This window comes from Sebastes umbrosus, chromosome 3, assembly GCF_015220745.1.
Source record: "Sebastes umbrosus isolate fSebUmb1 chromosome 3, fSebUmb1.pri, whole genome shotgun sequence".
NCBI lineage: Eukaryota > Metazoa > Chordata > Actinopteri > Perciformes > Sebastidae > Sebastes > Sebastes umbrosus.
This window is the reverse complement of record NC_051271.1, coordinates 22,866,547-22,889,027: the sequence shown is the minus strand read 5'-3', so window position 1 is coordinate 22,889,027 and position 22,481 is coordinate 22,866,547. Positions and strand designations below refer to the sequence as shown.

Below are 22,481 nucleotides of genomic sequence, written 5' to 3'. Positions count from 1 at the left end.
GTTGCATATTGTTTTTTGAATTTCTTTGTTTATTATATTTTTTTATTTTATATGGACTTTAAATACTTAAATAACGCTTTTTAAATATTCAGAGGAGAAGAACAGCTGTGGATGTTAAATGTAATAATATTCCAACTGTATAATTTTGGTTTACAAACTACAACCAGAGGTTATATCCATGCCAAAAGCTACTACAGCTACCTGCTCACAGTCGGCTGAATTGTCACCTAGATCACCTTTCAACATGCAAATAAACTTTATAGTACAGATAAACAGAAAATAGTCTCTCCAAAACTATACTCAAACGGTTGCTTCTATACATAAGAGACAATGAGCATTTTGGTCACGTAAGTATTCAGTGAAGAAAAGCAGCTGTTTTGGTTGTGTGTTGAGCAAAGTGCAAGAGTGATGCTGTCAGTCGTGGATAAATGTGATCAAACAAATGAGCAGAGAAAAGACAAAACAACTGACGTAATATCTGATGTAAGCTTTACTTTCAAATCCTGTTACATTTAGACCTGGCAAGTTGAACATAAAATAATGCCAAACAAAGAAAAACAAATACAAAACCAAAAAAGTACAAATGATCTATTTACCAGTTATCGTCACAACCCTGTACAGCCTTAACAATGGAGTAATAAAAAAAAGCTTTGTACAGCACATACCAATCTTTACCGAGTGCCAAAAGATAAGATAGCTGAGCCTTTTCTAATCATAAAATACAGCCAAACTTAAAGCTAACTGATTGTAGACGGTGCAGTGTGATGCTAACTAAATGCAACCAAGGGAGTTAGTTTTAAACACAGTTAAGTGCTGAAGAACTAGAGGGCAATGTCATGCATACTCTGAAGTGCTGAAAAGGTAGTCAAGCTTAAAAAAAGGGCTGCTGTGCTGCTTACAGTTGGGCAAAAATAAACAGAATAAGTGCTTAAGAATATTGGTTTTAAAAAAAAGGATAGAGCCCTGTTGCCTTTTTAAACATTACACTCAAACTAGGGGAGGGGGGCATAAAGAAGTGCAGCCATTCATGATTACGCTGTAATAAAAGGCAGACATTTTAAAAAGGTGTCAAGAGTGGACACATTCTTTTTTATCTTTATCTTTTTTTTTCTTTTGGACCCTGACAATTAGTTTGACTCATTCTCAGAAGTCTCAGGTGGTTTCCTTCCACCAAGTGGCACTAGAGTATAAAAGATAACGTAGATAGTACAAGGAGAGTGTGTGTGTGTGTGTTGGAGGGATGCTCCTTTCACTCCAGAGACAGCATGCCAGACATTGACAGAGCAAAAAAGGAACAAAACAAACAGCAGTGTAAAGGGGGACAATCGAGGCATCGCTCCAGAGCAGGACGTGACGGATTCAATCCTAACATCACGTCCCCGTGGCGAGTTACATTTTGGTCTCGACAATTCATGTTCTCTGTCCGATCATCATTTTTCTGACATGATTTAAGTAAAAAAATAAAAAAGCAACAATGATTCATTATAAGAAAATGCATGAGTAAAATAGACAAAAGGAGAACATAAGGAAAATAAAAAAACAATCCCTTTACAATAAGGGATTTTGGCTTGAAGACCACTTAAAAACATGAGCACGATCAATAATGGGTAAAGCTTTTTTTCAAAATAAAATACTTGTACTATGCTGCCCTATCTCGCAAACATACTTCTTTTTGAGCATTTTACGGATAAATACATATTCTCTTAATCAAAAAGTGCAGCACTGTGCAAAACTGGCTATCACAATTTAGCCTAGGACCTTTAGTTCCCAGGGAGAGCTTGACCTCTACTGTCTAATTCATGCAATTTGTATTCATTTACGTTCTCCGGTTTCACAGAGGCAGGCCCTTTTGCACTGCTAGAAATGCTTACATGAGAAACTAAAGGGGTGATGATTGAGTCATTTCCAGCAACTGCTGTCCACTTCACATTATGGTAACTTTGTGGATCTAAGTTTGCACTTAAAAAAAAAAAAGGAAAATAAAAGGTTTAAGTGCTTTTGGCTTTAAGTGTAACTACATTAAGTGCAATTAAAACTCAAAAAGGTTGACAAGAGGAGGGGAGGAGGACAAAAAGCAGTACCATGTCTGCCGGCCTAACAGAAAGCCAGTGCCATTGAAAACAATGCTGTACAAGTGAATGGCTTTGCTTCATCATTGCACCTATAGGAGCTTTTTCTCACGGTGGGTTCTGTATGAATGTTAGTAGAAAATGTTTTATTATGATGTAAAAGGCTCAGTAAAAAAAGTAAAAATAAAAAAAAATGAAAGACAAAAGAAAAGGACACAGAAGGCCACCAAACACACTAACTTTCCCGTCTTTTCCAGCACAGAAGACGTCCCTGTTCACACTTCTGTATCGCTTCTTTTTCATGTACATAAACAAAAATACATTCATTCAAGTCATTTTGGAACAGTTTTTTTTCTTTTTTTTTGTACACAAAAATTACAAAAAGCTCCAAAAAGCACCATTGAATCGGCCTGTGGTGACCCTGGCTGTGCGGCTAGCTCGCTAACCCAGCGCTGGTCACCTCCACAAAACAGTTATCTCATATATCTCTTCTAAGTATAGGTGCGTGATACATAGTTCTGCATATGAAGCTGCGCTGATATCCACCTGGTCTCAGAAATAACTTCTCGTCTCATTATTTCACTGCTTATTCACCTGTGAGTGCAAATTCATTGTCAACATTTTACATTTATATTCAAATCAAATTATTAGTAATAAATGTATAATGTTTCTCGTTATGATAGGTCAGATTTTTCTTATTTACAGTATCACAGCTTATCTTCTGTTTTGTGAGCTTACAAAAAACTATTAAAATTAGCTAGTAACACATTTAAATTATATATATTCGGAGACAGAGGTGATATCAGGCAGCAGCTATGCATAATATGGTTTCACCATTATACAAAAAAACAACAGAAATCAAAAAGATGGGAAGGGGAGGGGCTACAAAACTATGTACAAGACTGATAAATAAGTAAGTGCGTGGTTTGAGGCGTTGCTTTGGAAACGTGCCTTTTACAATGAAAAGCATTCCGTTTCATTGGTTCTGTCCACGTTGCACCGCTAACACTTCAGGATATCTCAAATTTAGCTTCCTAATGACGTCAAAGCTAGTTGAAACACAGGCATGCTATTTCGATGCATAATAGCAATAGACAAAAATGCACTAAAATATAGCACTTGCAAGTTTTGTTTCATCTTTTTATCTCGTCAAACGACTAAAGAAAAATATCTATAAAACTGAGATACGTTAGTTTTCCTCAGATAATGCAACTGGGTCCAAGTCATTCAGACATTTAAAAACAGAAATAAAAGGTAATAGAGAGTAATAGTTGAAGTAGTAATAATTCAATTGATAGAACTGATAAGAAAAGCAGCTTTTTGATATAAATGCATTTTTAGCATGTACAGCCTTTTTCTCTTATAAATGTTTTTCTATTCTTTTCTTCAATATGTTTGTCTGGTCCAGCTTATTCTGCTGGTCTGATTGGAAAAGACGTTGCTCCCACTGCAGTGGTCAAGTGTCATTCACACCACTGTCCGAGGAGTGAGGGAAAGAGTGCGGGTAGGAGGAGGAGGAGTAGGAGGAGGAGGAGGAGGAGGAGGAAGAGGTGATGGCCGAGGTCAAACAGTCTTGGCCCTCTCCATCAGTCCAAGGTAGGCCAGGAAGGAGTGTTTGTGGGAGGAGGGTGAGGGGGAAGAGCGGGAGGGGGACGCCGAGTTGGAAGAGAAGAGGAGAGGAGATGTGGCGGGCCGCCATCTGGAGTGGAGGTGCGAGTGGAATGTGAAGCGGCTGTTGTGGGTGAACAAGGTAGTGAGGGGGATCAGGTGCGCCCGGTCGCAGTTCCTGTACTGCTCGAACACGTGGCGGGAGGACGGGAGGAAGAGGGAGGGGCTGCCGCAGCTCGGGCCGCCGGGGTTTCTGGTGGCGTTGTTGCCGTTAGTGCTGACCAAGCAGTGCAGAGGGCCAGCGGCGTCCAGCTGGCGGGACTTGCCCAGTGTCAGCGACAGGGCAACGGACTGGAGCGCCTGGGACGCCGTTAGACTCATGAGTGGGCTGTTACTCCCACTCCCTCCGCTGCTCCCTCCTCCTCTGCCGAACAGGAAGTTCTCCTGGCTCTTACGCAACGAAGAGCCCCCTGGTGATGTTCCCTGGAGTGGCAGCTCCTCCTCTCCTGCCTCCTCCTCATCTTCCTCCTCCACTTCTTCTCCTCCTAAGCCTCCGTCCAGTCCCCCCGCTCCTCCACTCTGGTGTTTCTTGAGGTGGCGGCTGAAGACAAAGGGGTGTGTGGTGGTGAAAGGGCACTCTTGGCAGCCGAAAGTCTGGCGCGGCGCGTGCTTCAGCTTCTTGTGCAGGTTGAGGTTGTCCTTGCGCTTGCAGCTATAAGAGCAGCGGTCGCAGTGGAAGGGCCGCTCGCCCGTGTGCACACGCACATGCTCGATCAGCTTGTTGGCCGTCTTGGACAAGTAGCCACACTGCTCACACTTGTAGTGGTTGCCCAGGCGGTGCCCGCGCATGTGGGCCTCCAATGAGGCCTGGTCGGGCCACAGTCCCTGGCAGATGCGGCAGCGGTACTCCATCTTACAGTGCGTCTTAAGGTGGCACTCCATGGCCGCTGGACGATTGGTGGAGTAGATGCAGAAAGGGCACCTGGGTAATGCAACAAAAGGGAAGAAGGGAGGGAGGACACGACACACAAAAGCAAAGGACAGTTGAGGGGGAAGTGTACATTCAAAACCACATAACACACCTTGAAATTTAATAACACAAAATGATGAAGAGGAAAAGGACAGGTAAAGGAAAAGTGTGTATCATGTAGAGGTCTGTGTGCTGGTGGTATGTGTGGCAGTTTAATGGTAGGAGAATTGAGGTGATCAGGTATATATGTGTGTGGAGGAGGAGGGGGGGTGACAGGCTGGAGAAAAGATTGGAGCAGTAGGACATGAAGGGAAATGAAGGAATGGAGTGGCACTTACATTTAAATAGCACCTTTCATCTGCTCTGGGCCCCAAAGCGCTTCACAAACCCTGCAGAACAGAATCACCTCAGAAAAACCTCGAAATGGTCAAGGCCCTCTCTCCCTTTCTATACACTCCTACATATATAGACACACTTCACATTGCTCAAGTGTATACACGTGTACGCAATAATCTATCTCAAACCTCTTTGCCCTTAAGCTGCATTAACTAATTCTACACTTGTTTGGCTAAATCCTGCTTTTTTAAAGTAAATATAAATGTGGTTTACATAAATTAAGAGTCTGTGCAAACCTTAAAGAGCTGAAAATATAATAGATATAAACAGTACAGCAAAGAAGTTGAGTTAAAGCAGATGAATTTAAATATAAGAAATATCAAAAGAGCTCAGTTCTTTCATCTCTTTTTTTCCTCTCTTGAATAAATATAATCTGAAATATCCACAACCTACTTCTTTCCCTTTTGAATGATATCTTAAGGAAACCAATCTGGCTTCAAAAACAATAACACCAGACAGAAGAAACATTTAAAACCGTTATAACTCCTTTACATGTATTCACTCACACACTACAGCTAGCAGCAAATCCTCAAGTCAGGGACTAAAGATGCTGTGTGGAGATCTTTGAGCTATGAAGGGGCTTCTTGTGTGTTTGTGTTCTGTTAGCCACAGGATTTGTATAAAATATATACAGTAAGTCAATGTAACGGTGTTGGCAGCTTCCTAGTTTACATTTAGTGAAATGCTACCGTTTCCAGACAATTATCAAATGTTTAGAACATCCTAACTCCACCGATGGCTGCACAGAAAAAAAAACGATATATAGAACACAGATCTTTGTTTATGACGAGATGAGGCGATAATCATAATGATTCTCAATGATTCTGCACATGCACAGACTGGTGTTATGAGAACAACTCAAAAACAAAAAAAAATGGCTTGTGTTACTTGAAATGAATATTTATTTACTGCATTTTTTTCCTAAATATTAAGGCAAATATTGTCCTGTGTTTTTTTTTTTTTTTTTAAATATTATCCCAAATGTTGTCAACTGCCACCATAGAACTGAATTTGTGTAAAAGTGCATTATTATAATTGGCCTGAACTCAAACACTAACGTCATCAGTGTGTGGTGTGGATGTTGAGATCAACAGATGGGCTTTATGTTAACTTGACAGGCCTGAAATGGTACATAAACGTGTCACAGTACAACAAAGGCTCCTGTGGGACTGGAGTATGGAGATGGAGAGGGAAGCATGTGAGGAGACTGGAGCTACATAAACAGTCAATATTAGACAACACAAGGCTGTCTTGTCAGGATACGTTAAATTTTGATAACTGTATCCAATGTGCATGAATACGTGTTCATATATATTTGTATACTGTATGTAGGGGTTGCGGTGCAAACTACAATGTGAGATTGTATTTTAAAGCTTAGCTTAGGGTCATTCTTTCTACAAAATGCATGCTGTGAATCAGTAATCATGCATTAGTTGGATTGACTTGTGTCAATGTCTAGTCTATGATGTTACAGATGTAAGTGATCTGACATTTGTGCTTCCTCTTAAATTATCTTTTAGGGGTGTGCCAACATATTTTCTATAAGTGTCAGTATTGTAGCTTTCTGGAATGCAGGTTTCATCAGATATTTTTCTTTGGCATGGCTGTTAGCTGTGGGCAGAGGAACAACAGGCCCTGAGGGGAAGCCCATTTCAATCTCTTTTCCATACTCCCCTTCTGTTCATAGCAGCCACTGCAGACCCAGAGACCACTGTCTAATAAGTTATACTTGCCAAGAGAGGCTGTCGAGCAGAACTACAGCTTGTATCATTTAATTTGCTGGCTTCAGATAATGAACAATAAAGTGAGGTTAACACGGCTAGAATAATCTTCAAATAGTCCATGAATCTATTTCTGTCTTCATCTGTGTTACAATCAGCTCTTATTTGAAAAAAAAAACATAGTGTCAGCCAGCTTTATGACATTATGCATCTTTTTGTATCCTTTACGTTATTTTACATGCATCAATTTATGTATGTAAAATGAGTTTAAAGGTGCATGTAAAATAATTGAAACCACTGCGAGATGCCTGGAACGTTAGTTTTTGATTTTAGCAAAATTGAGCCAGATTTAAATATGCCGTAATTTGCACACCCCTAACATTGGTCAATGACTGTGTATACACTGTACGTGTTTTTGTGTGTGAATTGACAGGTTGAGGAGTGACGGAGGGGGAGGACGGGCGGAGTTAGGAACCTCTGTCTGTACTTGCTTTCCTTACTTGAGCCCTCCGGAGGGGACAGTGTGGCACTTCTTGTGCTCCAGCAGCTGCTCAGGAGTCTTGAGGAACTTGTGGCAGACGTCGCACTCAAACATTCGCGTGATGAGGTGGATCTGTAGATGCCGTTCATACATGCTACGCGTCTTGCACACAAAGTTGCAGAAGACACACTCGAAGCCTGTAGAGAAGGAAAGAGGAGAGGGTGAGTAAAGACTGAGTCTGTTTTAATGATTTTAATGGAAGATAATTCTGTTGCAGAGTCTGGTTGTGCTCTTAAGACTCAGCATGTGAAATCTCAAGAGTGTATCTATAGAAACTGAAACAAAGGGAGTTCAGATAAAGGGAAAGTAAGGTTCAACAATGCCCACTCACATAAATATGATAAATAAGCAAGATTTGCAGCTGCAATTGCACTGCACTTCCATAAAGTTGGGGCACTCGGATGAGACTGATTTTAAAAAAGTCAAAATTAATGCAGCTGAAACTTTAATCCCCAAAAACGATAGATCCTTCACTTCCCATAATGCAACCACACTTTGTCAAACCCTCCCTGCCTAGTAAATGTCCCCATCTTTCAAACTCCACACCCAAGTTTATAATGACATTTTTCTGTGACAAATTTGTATATCTAGATAATCCTGATGACATAATCTGGGTCTGTAGAAAGCTCTTCCAGAGCCACAGAAGACATTATAGATCGTATGTGATTAAGATGTCAAAAAAAGTCAGAGTATAGTATGTAGTATACTTCCACTTTTTTCGACATACTATATTATTACTTTTTATGACTTTTTTGGCATACTATACTGTGACTTTTTTCCACATACTTTACTCTGATTTTTTTCCACATACTTTACTATGACTTCTTTCCATATACTTTACTCTGACTTTTTTCCACATACTTTACTATGACTTCTTTCCATATACTTTACTATGACTGTATTTATCACTTTTTCCCACATGCTATACTATAACTTTTTTTCCACATACTATACTGACTTTTTTTTGCTGTTTTTTCGACATAATATCCGGTGTCTTTTTTTTCCCGGCATAATATAGGATGACTTTTTCCCGACATACTTAACTATGACTGTATTCATCACTTCTTTCCACATACTATACTATGACTTTTTGGACATACTATACTTTTGCTTTTTTTTTTTGCCCTTTCTCGACATTATATACAATGACCTTTTTATCACTTTTTTCAACATACTATATTATGACTTTTTTTCCACATACTAAACTATGACTTTTTTATCACTTTTTTCGACATACTTTTTTTTAATTAATTGTTTTTTGTCATACTATACTTTTTTTTTTTACACTTTTTTTGACATACTATTAAATTACTTTTTCTTTATTTTCCCAGCATACTTTATGATGACTTTTTCCCAACATACTATACTTTGACTTTTTTATCACTTTTTTTGGACATGCTATACTTTGACTTTTTTATCACTTTTTTCGACATACTATACCATACGTTTTTTATCAATTTCTTTGACAAAATATGCTATGACTGTTTATCCCTTTTTTATTACTTTGTTCAACAAACTTTATTGTGACTTTTTTATCACTTTTTCGAAATGCTATACTATGAATTTTTTCGACATACTATACAGTGAGCTTTTTCCACATAGTATACTATGACTTTTTTCCACATACTATACTATGACTTATTTTATAACTTTTTTCTACATAAAAAAAGTATAAAAAAGGTCATAGTATGTCATGAAAATGTCAAAATAAATCATAGCAATATTTCACACAAACTCGTAGTCTGGTCTGTCATAAAAAGTTCATAAATGGTCACAGTCTGACTTTTTTTTTTTTTACATTTTAATGACATAATTTAACTCTTTTATGACATTGTATTGTATATCATCTGCTCTCCCTCTCCATTTTGTACGTATTCATGTCCCATTAATGCTTGTTAGTAATTCGGCTTCTGCCCCGGAGTCCTTTTTGCTCTCTTGTCTCACAGGTTTCCATGGATTGCTGCCGTGGTCCTGCTTGACACCCACTGCTACTATGATCATTAGTCATATTTGTATTTTTACTGTTAATATTACTGCTATTATTATTATCAGTAGTAGTAGTAGTCACTTCTATCATCATTTTTGATGTTATTACTGCTATTATTATTATCATTTTATTATATCCACTGCTGCTATCATTATTTCTATTATTAGTCATATTTCTATAATTGTTGTGTTATTATTGTTGTTGCTGTGCCTCTCTCTCTCACTCAACCCAACCGGTATAAGTGGATGGCCACCCATTCATGAAAGAGGATTTTTTTTTCTTGCCAATGTCGCTCATTAGGGAATGTAAGTTCTGAGTATGGTCTAGACCTGCTATATACAGTATAAAAAGTGTCTTGAGATAAATTCTGTTATGCTTTACGCCATATAATTAAAATTGAACTCAATAAAAAAAGTCACAGTAATGTCAAATTATAATTACTTCATCCTTGAGTCCAAGTGGACATTTGTGCCAAATTTGAAAAAATTCCCTCCAGGCGTTCCTGAGATACTGGGTCCAAGAATGGCACCGACAGACTTTGTTTGGCCGACGCAAATACATATAAATTAACAGCATAATGTGACAGTAAAATGTAAAAAAAAGTTAGATAGTATGTGAAATATAGTATGTTGTAAAAACTCATGAAAATGTCATTGGATAGTATGTCATTAAAATGTAAAAAAAAAAAAAGTCTTAGTATAGTATGTCTAAAAAAGTCAGAATAAAGTACTTTGAAAAAGCTCATAGTATGTTGAAAAATGTGAAAAATTCATAGTATAAAATGCTGATAAACGTTTTTTAAAAAATCATTGTATAGTTTGTCATTAAAATGTCAAAAAAGTCATTAAATATTCAAGTCAAAGAATTGAATTTATTTTGGTTTTAAAATTAAAATTATTTTTTGCCATTTTTCGAACAATAAAAATTGCTCTATCATGTGGACAAATATCTTGTGTGTCCTGTGTTGTTTTTTGTTGAAAATACTGGATTGTGTTTGCCTTGACTAAGGAAAGTTCTGGCAAAATCAAGGCAGAAAAAACTTTATTTCACTTACGGTTCTCTGGCTTTATTTCGTTGCGCTTAGAATGGCTTGTTTACACACACATGTCTTTCCGCATTTAAGTTACACACAAGTTACTGTGTTTTGCCCTGGTATTCTGTGTCATACACTGAAGCATTCCACATGCAAACATACATTATGCAGACTGAATAAAGAGTGAACATGTTGTTGTTGTTGTTACTCTAAACCTCATGATTCATCAAAGTGGCCCAACTCCGGACGGAAAATGTTGGTGGAAATGGCTTTGAAACGCCGATACCCAGACACAGGTAAGAGTTTGCTGAAAATATATCCGCAGTTTATAGCAGAAATTAATAGCTAGTACGAACAAAACATCATTGAAGTATGTCATTAAAAATAGTTACAGTCAAAGTATAGTGTCATAAAGACTCATAGTATAGTATGTCGAAGAAAGTAAAAAAAAAAAAAAAGTCAATATAGTATGACGAAGAAAGCCATAGTATAGTAGGTCATAAGAAGTCATAGTATAGCATGTCAAAAAAGTCATAATATAGTATGTCGAAAAATATGGAAAAAAAAGTCATAGTATAGTATGTCGAAAAAAGTGATAAAAAAGTAATTGTGCAGTATGTCGAATGAAGTGATAAAAAAGTCATAGTATAGTATGTAGAAGAAAATCATAGTATAGTATGTTGAAAAAGGTGATAAAAACACAAGTTTTAAAGAAGTCATAGTACAGTATCTCGAAAAAAGTCATATTATAGTATGTTACAGTATAAAATGTCAAAAAAGGTCATAAAAAAAGTCATAATATAGTATGTCAAAAAAAGTCGTTAAAAAGTCATAGTATGTCGAAAAAAGTCATGGCATAGAACGTAAAAAAAAGTCAGTATAGTATGTCGAAAAAGTGAAAAAAAGGTCATAGTATAGCATGTCGAAAAAAGTCATAGTATAGTATCTTGAAATAGTGATAAAAAAGGTCATAGTTAAGTATCTCAAAATAGTGATAAAAAAGTCATAGTACAGTAAGTTTGAAAAAAGTGATAAAAAGTCACATAGTATGTCATAGTATAGAATATCGAAAAAGGTCATAAGAAAGTCATAATATAGTATGTCGAAAAAGTCATGGCATAGTAAGTAAAAAAAAGCAAAAAAAAAAAAAAGTCATAGTACAGTATGTCAAAAAAAGTGATGTCATGTTATAAGATGTCATAGTATAAAATGTTGAAAAAGGTCATAAAAAAGTAATAATATAGTATGTCAAAAAAAGTCGTAAAAAAGTCATAACATAGTTTGTCGAAAAAAAGTGATAAAAAGTCATAGTACAGTATGTCGAAAAAAATGATTAAAAAGTCATAATATAGTATGTCGAAAAACGTGATAAAAAGTCATAGTATAGTATGTGGAAAAAGTGATAAAGAAGTCATAGTACTGTATGTCGGAAAAAGTGATAAAAAGTCATATAGTATGTTATAGTATAAAATGTCAAAAAAGGTCATAAAGTAATATAGTATGTCAAAAAAGTCGTAAAAAAGTCATAACATAGTATGTCAACAAAAGTCGAGGCATTGTATGTCAAATTATTTATGAAAAAGTCATAGTATAGTATGTTGAAAAAAGTGATAAAAACGTCATAGTATTGCATGTCGAAAAAAATCATAGTATAGTATGATGAAAAAGATCAGAGTACAGTCTGTCGAAAAAGTGATAAAAAGTTAAAATATTGTATGTTGAAAAAAGTGATAAAAAGTCAAAGTATAGCATGCCAAAAAAAATTATAAAAAAGTCATAGTATTGTATGTCAAAAAAAGTCATTGTATAGTATGTCGAAAAAGTGATAAAGAAGTCATATTATAGTATGTTATAGTATAAAATGTCGAAAAAGGTCATAAAAAGTGTTGTTGCTCTAAACCTCATGATTCATCAAAGTGGCCCAACTCCGGACGGAAAATGTTGGTGGAAATGGCTTTGAAACGCCGATACCCAGACACAGGTAAGAGTTTGTTGAAAATATATCCGCAGTTTATGGCAGAAATTAATAGCTAGTACAAACAAAAAAGTAATTGAAGTATGTCATTAAAAACAGTTACAGTCAAAGTATAATAGTGTCATAAAAACTCATAGTATAGTATGTCGAAGAAAGTAAAAAAAAAAAGTCAATATAGTATGACAAAGAAAGCCATAGTATAGTAGGTCATAAGAAGTCATAGTATAGCATTTAAAAAAAAGTCATAATATAGTATGTTGAAAAAAGTGATAAAAAAGTCATAGTATAGTATGTTGAAAAAAATCATAATATAGTATGTCGAAAACAATCATAATATAGTATGTCGAAAAAAGTGATAAAAACGTCGTAGTATAGTATGTCGAAAAAAGTCATAATATAGTATGTTGAGAAAAATCATAGTATAGTATGTTGATAAAAGTGATAAAAAGTCATATTATAGTATGTCCAAAAATAGGGATAAAAAGTCATAGTAGGGTATGTAAAAATAAAAAGTCGTAAAAAACTCATAGTACAGTATGTCGAATAAAATCATAGTATAGTATGTCAAAAAAAATCAAAACAAAAAGTTATAGCATAGTATGTCGAGAACATGTCAAATAAATTCATGAAAAAATCATAGTATAGTATTTTGAAAAAGTCATAGTATAGTGCGTCAAAAGTCATTAAAAGTCATCGCATAGTATTTCGAAAAATGTCGAAGTCATTTTTTACACGTCAAAAAAATCATAGTATACTGTGTCAAAAAAAAAAAATAGTATACCATGTCGGAAAATGTTTGAAATGTCATAGTATAGTATGTCATAAAAATGCAAAATAAAAGTCATGGTATAGTACAGTATGTCATAAAAAGGTCATTCTATAGTATGTCAAAAAGAATCATAGTATAGTTATTGCGATTCCCGTCTGAGAATAACTAAAAATAATGAATGTTGAATATGAATAATGAATAATGTTGTGGGATTAGTCCTTATTTAATGGTCTATTTTGGAATTTATACATAATTATTACATACTTGTATATAAAAACAACAAAAGACGAAGCATTCTAATACTGATTTGGAGGTTAATTTCCATGGCAAAGGTCAAAGCTTCGAAGCATTTGGGAACCCGACATGAACAAATTATTTTTGCCAAAGTTAGAAAAGTTATCACATTAGAGATTTCTGAATTTCTTTTTTTGTTTGTGAGCCTCCAACTTGTTTGAGGTGGGTGGGGCCAGGTGAAATATGCATACTTGTCTGCACCAATCTTGATTTAGCTAGTTTTTAATCCAAATTTGATGATAGGTGGTGGGTTTGAATGTCATAAATAATACCTGATGTTTTTTAAAAAATGTTATTGGTGTCTAGTCAGTCATGAATATATACTGTTGTAATGACATTTTCAGGGGCATAAAAATGACAAAGAGTATCTGGTTGCAATAGTTCCCACAATTCCTTACCTTTGTCAGACTTGTCCTCAGTTCCTGATCCCGAGTGGCTCCCAGAGCTGGACTGGCTGCCTGCGGAGGAGGGCAGGGCGAGCAGGCCCCTCAGTTCTTCGTTACCGTGGGTGAGGTCTCCGCCCTCCGAGCTGTTGAGTGAGTCGCTGAGGGCCGAGAGGGACGAGGAGGTGCTCTTGGTCTCGCTGAGGGGACTCCTTGAGTTCAGACCTGGACACAAGTGGACAGATCTTCATCGTCATTATGATGGACAGCAATGCTGGGGGAAGAATTGTACCAGCAACAACTAAAGAAAACTCCTGGGAAAAGATATTAACTGAAACCCTGCCTAAATTGTGGGGTATTTGTTATGCTGAAAAATCGGTTTCAAGAACCCCATCGCTATGTACTGTACATGCACATACACACACACACACACACTGAAATACACACAAACAGAATATAAGCAGGCAGCCTCGATAGCCCTGTGCTCTGACTGAGGCCCTGCTGCCACTCAAATCAAGACGCAGTGTGCTTTTATTGATCCCTTCTCTAAGTCTACAATTCACTGGGAAGAGAGAGGGAATTAGAAGGGGAGGGGGCGAGAGGGAGGGAGGGGTGAGGAGCGTGGGTCATGGCCGAAGGAGCTAAGATGGCGGGAGCATCACAGGGCACAGCTCAACAAAGGGCATTCACTCAGGAGGGAGTGAAAGGAGGGAGAAAAGGCTGCACGGATCCTGAGATGGTTGACCTATCTTTTAAATACAGGCACACACAAACACACAAATCTAAAACATACAAGAATGTACGCATGCAGTGCACACACAAGGAATAATACAGTAATTGAAGATATGATTAATTGCCTTCAATCAAATCTAAATAAACCAGGGTCATTCACGGCGCAGTCTTAGCAGCATTTTGAATACAGTATTGAACCAGCTTGTGGGAGCTTTTATCTCCTCTGCTGCAGTATTTAACATACACTTGCCTTCTCTTACAATATCCAAAAGGCTAATGCCACAGAATATAAGCGTAAAGGAAAAAAGAAAAGGTGGTGCTCTGAGCCAGTGGGCCTTGACCTTGAAACACACCTTGACTGGAAAATATTCCATTTTCTCTATTACCGAACAGCTTCGTCCACGGCAACATTCATGATATAGGAACGGAAATAAAGAGGCTGCCTTTCTGCCAGTGTATCCAGGCTAGATATCAAGCAATACAGTCACATAATTCACCACCTCCCCCCCCCTACTGAGAAGGGCACCCATCCAACCCTTTCCCCATGTCGAGTCCAGCCTTCACAGGTGGTCAGCTTGAACTATGACACCTGCTGAGCTCAGCCATCTCCTGCCTGGGCGTGTCTACACAGTTGACCAGATAACTAGCCTTTTACAGTCTGTCAGGACTCACTCTCTATCTACCTTACACACTGAAGTAAAAGGCGCTTTAACAAAATAGGGCTGGACCATAACAAATTACTAAAATCTCCACATGTAGGAGGTAGAAATATGAGGTGACTATAAGCCACACTCCAGTGCATTTGTGTGTTTGGTGGTGGTGTCCATCTTGTGTGAGACTGAGATAAATGCCAAGCCAGGCTGAGAGACTTAAAAGATGGCCACAGTGGCATCGTAAACCCAGCTCGTCTCCAAAGGAACCAAGGCCTATTGATTTTTTCCCCTCAGGCACGATAAGGGCCAACCTTCTCAGATAAACAAGGCCACTGTGGCCTCTGAAAGACCCCTCAGCTGTCTAGGCCGGACAATCCCACCCACCCACACATACACACGAGCAGCACACACACACATTGAGGAACAGTGGAAGAGCAAAACGTCAGCAATAAACTGGACAAAGCTGTTTTAGACAAAAACACTCATATCGACCACCAGGGGTTCACACCAGCAGCTTTAAAAGTCCAAACAAGGTCGACCGGAGGCGGCTTGTTTGTGAAACCCAATTCTGCTGCTTGTCTTTCCCCGTGTCCTCTGAACTGATACGAAACCCATGTGTTTATGAAGTGTAAATTACTGTCACATTAGGACGTTTTAATTTGGAACTTGCTGATTTCATATACAGTAAAACACCGGCAAGATAGAGTACAGTCTATAAGTATTTAGACAGTGATACATACAGTATTTGTTGTGCTGGTTCTGTACTCACACACATTGGATCTGAAATCAAAGTAGAGCTGAAACCATTAGTCAGTTAGTCGATTAATTTATCTGCACTGATTTTGCTGACCGATTTATCGTTTAAGTAATTTTTTAAGCAAAATGCTACAGGTATCAGCCCAAATGTGGGTTTTCTTAGTCTTTTATGAAGGTAAACTAAGTATATATACTGTATGTAAGTATATCTTTGTTTATGGGCTGTTGGTTTGGACAAGACGAGCAATATACACCTGTCAATTCAGTAATTTTTCAATATTTTCTGGCATTTTATAGACCAAACAATTAATTGTAAAAATAAATCGGCAGATAAATGAATAAGTGACTTTAATTTGAGGGTGTTCACTTACACATACAGATCATAGACTGCATATAAACCTGGATGACATGACAGCTCCCCAAAAGTGAAGCCAAATCATCTTGATCGCCCCCTGGTGGCTGGCTGCAGTATAGGTCATAAACCCCGCCCCCTCAATGTTAGCGGAGGGACATCGGCCAGACTAAAACGTCAAAATACACATCAAATAAATTTTTCCCAAAGATGGTTTCTTTCATTTAAGGTAGTTTTTATCACGCTGGTGTATGTTCAAGTGTTCATTTTTTCTGATAAGTTTGGTTTTAGTGAGTTATTTGATGCTCTAAAAGGGGGTTGAGATATCATGATTGACAGCTGCGATTGACAGCTGCTCTGAGTGAAGTAGTTGCGCAGCCGGAGACTCAGGAAATGTAGAGAGAGGAGATTAACTTTATCTTTCCATAACTGTCATGAGTCTGTGTAATAGAACATGTGTCAATTTGATCATGAATGTAGTTACAGAAATATTATGGTTAGTTGTTGTGTCTTACTAGCCAAACAGTACCGTTATGCTAACGTAGCAGCTAGGTGGCTCACGCTAGCAAGCTGCGGCCGTGCTCGGCTCGTGATTGGCTCAGGTGTTTGGGTGGGACCTTGATACCGCGGCACCAGCTGCCCGATCACTACTGCGCTGACACTGACATCAAAATCTTAAAATCCCGGATTTTTTGCCTCACTTTTGTACAGTGGGAGGAAGTAAAGACACGTCGTCCATCTATATATACAGTTTATGGTACAGATTAAGTGAACAGTGTAGGAATTGTAACCTTATAGTAGGAGGGACTATGTATAAAAAGGCCACAATTCTCAAAACCCTTAAAGCTCTTGTCTTGTCAGTCATTGTTTAAATTTAAACCCCATGTGTTGGAGTACAGAGCCAAAACAATAGAAAATGTGTCACTGTCCAAGTGCTGCACTGTATTTCTATTCTGAGCTGTGAACAAGAGCCACAATGTGTAAGCTACCACCCACTCTAACATGTGAGAGTAATTTTGAAAATAACTCCATAAAGCATTATTCTAGGGGTTGAATCATGCACTTTGCTACTAGCCAGTACATTGAGTTTGAGAAGCCTGCATGAACACAAAAATATTACCCTCAAGCTGAAACGAATAGTCGATTAATCAATTAGTCAATCGAGAGAAAAAAAAAAAAATCAGCAACTATTTTGATAATCGATTTTTTAAGCAAAAAAGCCTCGAGTCAGCTTCTCAGTTGAGAGGATTTGTTGCTTTTCTTTGTGTTATGTAATAGAAATAAATTGCATATGTTTGGTTTTTGACTGTTGGTTGAGAAAAAAAGGAATTTGAAGAGGTCAGCGTTATGAACGTTTTCCAATATTTTCAGACATTTTATAAACTAAACAACTAATCGATTAACTGAAAAAATAATGATAATGCTCCAACCTGACATTACACCAACACATATGAGAGATCTTATTAATGCCTTCACTCAGAGCCAGTGGACCGCCATGCATCATCAGGGATTCTGTACCTGCATGTCCAGTACTAATGTGGTTCTTCATGTCGTTCTCCTCCATGCAGACGTAGTCACAGACGCTGCAGCAGAGCGAGAACATCCACTGCTCCTTGTCCACATGGAGCGACATGTGGCTGACAAACTGGGCATTCAGCTCCGTCTGGAAATCACACACATGGCAGCTGGACAGAGAACAGAGAGGAAAAGGAGGGAAGATGGCGAGAATAAGAGGGGGGAGACCGTCAGTTTTAGTGTTATATTATGTCTGCATAAATTGGTAAGTGGTACAGCGGGGATACATTTCTTTTAATTTAATAAAAGACAATTGAAAATACACTATTTCCACACATGGTGCTATTTAACTCTTTTCACATCATTAGCCACATAAAAGTATTAAAGCAATAGTACGACATTTTGGGAAATACACTCATTCGCTCTCCCACAGAGAGTTAAAGGAGAAGATTGAGAACACTCTCTCGTCTGTACGGTAAATATGAAGCTACAGCCAGGAGACAGCTTATACCCAGTTTACACTACATGACTTTAGCCATGATTTTCCGCTCCTCAACAGTTTTTGGAGTGCCCCGACAAAAGCCCCAGATCAGAGGCAAATCAGTGCTGGCTCGCCGCTCGCACTTCGCTGCTCGAGCTTCTTGTGTGAACTGCTCAAAGACGCAAGGCGAGAGACTCGCCGACGCTCGCAGATGCCTCACAGACACATTCCAGATATCTAGCATGTTAAATATCTAGACCTGTCGGGGACTCCGGCCACGAGCTACAGCCAATGAGAGGACAAGACACAGGTTGAGGGGAAACCTGGGGGAGGAGAAGTCACCTGTAACAACAGGAACTTACTGTATGTGTTGCATTTGCAACACGGAGCAAAGTTGTTGTTGCACCCAGGAAAATAAATAGTAAAAAAAGAGTGTGGAAAACAGTGGAAACAGGCTGTTTTCTGAACACATGTGCCAGCAACATCATCAGCAATGGGTCTTGCGTATGTTATCACGTCATTAACCGTGCATTTCTCGCATGTGTTTTCGTGACAAAACGTAGTTTGGAGACCTCATCAGGGATTCCTCCCGGTGAAAGATCTTGCATTGCGTGACCCCCTGTCGCCGGACAGTCATGTAGTGTGAAAACCACAACGACTTAAAGACTCTCGATTACAAAACAGCAAGTTGTGTAGTGCGAACATGGCTTTAGCTAGCCTTACTCTGTCCCAGGATCATATATTCATATATCAACACGTCTAAAGTTCACTAAGGAGTCTTGTTGTCACCATGTAGTTCTCACGCAATTCCAGGGGATTGCTACACCCGAATACAAATATTTCAGCACATAACCCCCCTGTGAAACCAGAAAATGCTTTTACACTTTGGTTTCTTTACAGATTGAATAAACAAGACTTAAAATGTTAAATGTGGAGCTTCAGAGATATCGGTAGGTGGATTTTCTTTACCTTTCGACTATCTGTCTCCTGGCTGTAGCTTCATGTATCTAACTAATGGAGTCTGGTATTGATTCTCTCATCCATCTCTTGTTAAGAAAGCAAATAATAATAATAATAATAGTAATAATAATTCCAGATAAATGACTCACAAAAATAGAGATATCTTTAAAGCAGATTAACAAAATAAAGCCGTTGGGGAGAAATTAAATTAAGAAATATATCAGGATACATTTGGGCATCAAGCAGCTGATACAAATCAATCAAAAATGGACAGAGACACCCTAAAAGGAGTTGTGTGTTGTGTTTTGGCCTGTCATCACTACCTGTAGTAGTAAGGGCAGTTCTTGCGTTCTGCGGAGTCGGCTGTAACAGCGCTGACGATCTGCTCAGCGTCTGTGTTGACCAGCTTGACAGAGTGGATGGTCAGGTGCTGATTGAGGTTAGCCCTGCACTTGGCTGCATAAGGACACAAGTGACACTTGTACTTCCTCTCCTCTGCAAAAACAAACACAGACCTCGGGTTACTGTAAACATTACCTCAGATGATATTTCATTAGGTCGCGCTCAGCCTCTGAGCCTTTAAAGCGAGCTTAAACCTAATTACTTAACGCTTAACCCTGCCTCACCTCCGCCTGACCCCAACTGTAACTCTGAACCTGAGAAGAGGAAGAAAAAACACCTTGTGATGTCTTACAAAATCTACTTTTCAGAGAAGCATCTGGATATTCCTGTACATGTCACAAGAAAATATGAAGCATGTACAGACATAATTTTGCCTTATTTGCAAGCACTATAAAAATCTAATTAAAAAAAAATAACAATCACAATATTTCCTTTTATCCCAAAACAAATCAACAGAACAACATGTCTTCTCTCTCTAGCTCCCCCTCAAACACACACACACAGCATTTGCCCCAAGGACATGAAGCCAGGCAACCTTTATGTCGCCGGGGAAACCAAAAAGACCATCACACTGACATATGCCCCTGCTTCTGCTCTCTGTGGTGTGGCCAAGCTGTTCACAGCCAACACTCTCAGATGGCGTGTGTGTGTGTGCACGCAAAATGTGAGAGCATGTCCAATTGTGTGGGGGCATTTTGTACACGAGTCTCCATTTGTGCGCCCAGTGATTTAGCCTGCAATCCCAAGTAGGTTGCATTAATTTCTAATCCAGCGTTAATTTGCTTTAAATAAAATTGCATAAGCAGGATATTCATTAATTTATTTTCCTAATAAGGACTGAGAGAGGGATTGCAGAAGGCAGTGATGGGAGAGAATGGATCAATTGGGAGCAAAGAAGGGCCAAGTTTGAAAACACAGTGTAATCAGGACACAGGGGAGTGTACAGCTTCATCCTGAGGAAGTCTCCCGTGTCTGAGTGTGAGAGAGAAAGTGAATGAGGGAACCAATCGTGACTGCATCAGAATTACTGGTGTGTGTGTGTGTGTGTGTGTGGATACTCTGTGAGGCATCCCTCTAGCTGGGTAATTAGACGGGCAGTTTTCCCAGTGAGACTAATCATGGTAGTAATCTCTTTAAAGGAAGGGTAATCTAGTCTAGTCAACCTTATTTACTTACTGTGGGCAGCACAAACACAGCAGCTAACATCTATACATTAAAACAAAGAGATGCAAATGTGCGGCGGTGGTGTGCACGTCCGCTAACAATGTCATTGTGTATATATTAGGGCTGTCAAAGTTAACGTGATAATAATGTGTTAACGCAAATTTGTTTCAACACCACCTATTTCTTTAATGCATTACGCAACTTGTGATTTCCCGTTTCCCAGCTCAAGTCATAGTCAAGTCAGCACACTGACAGCTGTTGTTGCCTGTTGGGCTTGAGTTTGCCATGTTATGATTTGAGCATATTTCTTACACTAAATGCAGTACCTGTGAGGGTTTCTGGACAATATTTGTCAATGTTTTGTGTTGTTAATTAATTTCCAATAATAAATATATACACACACTTGCATAAAGCAGCATATTTGCCCACTCCCATGTTGATAAGAGTATTAAATACTTGACAAATCTCCCTTTAAAATACATTTTGAACAGATTCAAAATGTGTGATTAATTTGCAATTAACTATGGACAATCATGCAATTAATTAATTAATTGTAATCTATTGATAGCCCTAGTAGGTATATACTAGGGCTATCAATAGATAAAAATATTGAATGTGTGTTTATTTACCCGTGTGTAGCGACAGATGTCTAGAGAGCGTCTGCTGTCTACCGAACACCTTGCCACAGACAGGACAGGGGAAGAGCTGCTCATTTAGTCTCCACTGGGCAATCCCGTTTCCCAGCTCGCCATCATCCTTTTCTGAGTCTGGAACACAAATACAGAAACCCATACTCATCATTCACTGCTGACACAGTCAGCCACAAAAGAATCTGCAGGTAGACAAACGGCTGTTAAAGTGGCAGTAGGCAGTCTATTTTTGGCATCATTGGGCAAAAATTCCATAATAACCTTTCGGCATATTGTAATTCAAGTGTTCTGAAAGAAAATTAGACTTCTGCACCTCATCATGGTTCTGTTTTCAGGTTTTAGAAAATTTAGCCCGTGACAGGAGACTTTGACCAATCACAAGTCATTTCATTGAAAGAGCATTCCTATTGGCTGTGCTCTGGTCATGTGACCGGAACTTGGCGTTCCTTCACCAGATTTCACAATGGCGGCGTCACAAACTTTCTCATTTTACAGCTAAACCGTGCACTACAAGATGATTCTGAAAAAATTTGAGGCGAGGAAATAGGCATTAATGTAACATAATATGGATTCATATTTGATCAGCGCTGCCTAGTTTGATCATTTGGTCGGAGTTCGCGAGTGATTGACAGTTGGCTCTCATAGATGGCAGCTGGACAGCAGATCAGCTGTTACTGCTTGTTTTCCTCCAGTATGTGAAATCTTGCAGATGCTTTTAGCAGCACCGGAGGACACAGAGGCAAATGTTTTTTTTAGGTTACCCGTTTCGTGTACTACTGTCAGGATATAGCGAACGTTTTACAAAATGAAATTTTTTTTAAATCATATTTGCTATAATCTCGCCTACTTCAGCTTCAAGTCAAGCAGCTATAAATCAAACAAAGTAACTTAAGTTTAATATGTATTGATGTTGAAATCGTAACACGCTGCTGTGGTATGTGCTTATGTACTGATTGTGGTGTGGTGTGATCTTGATTTTGGGGCATTTTGCTTTTAGTTCAATAGTACACAGTTGAGAGGTGATAGGAAACGAGGGGACGGGGGGAATGAATGCAACAAAGCTAAGAAAC

General features: G+C 38.4%; 1 protein-coding gene across 5 annotated transcripts in view; it reads right to left on the bottom strand.

Moving 5' to 3' along the window:
• Positions 1 to 472: 472 nt before the first annotated feature.
• Positions 473 to 22,481, bottom strand: part of znf827 (zinc finger protein 827) — a 93,534-nt gene continuing 71,525 nt past the window's right edge. For 3 of the 5 annotated variants that reach the window (XM_037763382.1, XM_037763381.1, XM_037763384.1), the window contains 7 exons: positions 21,391 to 21,528; positions 19,519 to 19,690; positions 17,758 to 17,924; positions 13,762 to 13,971; positions 7,265 to 7,442; positions 4,986 to 5,036; positions 4,517 to 4,659 (listed from right to left, as the gene is read on the bottom strand). In XM_037763382.1, coding sequence (XP_037619310.1) covers positions 4,988 to 5,036; positions 7,265 to 7,442; positions 13,762 to 13,971; positions 17,758 to 17,924; positions 19,519 to 19,690; positions 21,391 to 21,528 — 914 coding nt within the window. In that variant the 3' untranslated portion in view covers positions 4,517 to 4,659; positions 4,986 to 4,987. Of the gene's footprint in view, positions 4,660 to 4,985; positions 5,037 to 5,991; positions 7,443 to 13,761; positions 13,972 to 17,757; positions 17,925 to 19,518; positions 19,691 to 21,390; positions 21,529 to 22,481 lie in introns of those variants that run through there. The other 2 variants (XM_037763385.1, XM_037763383.1) reach the window with 2 other exon arrangements.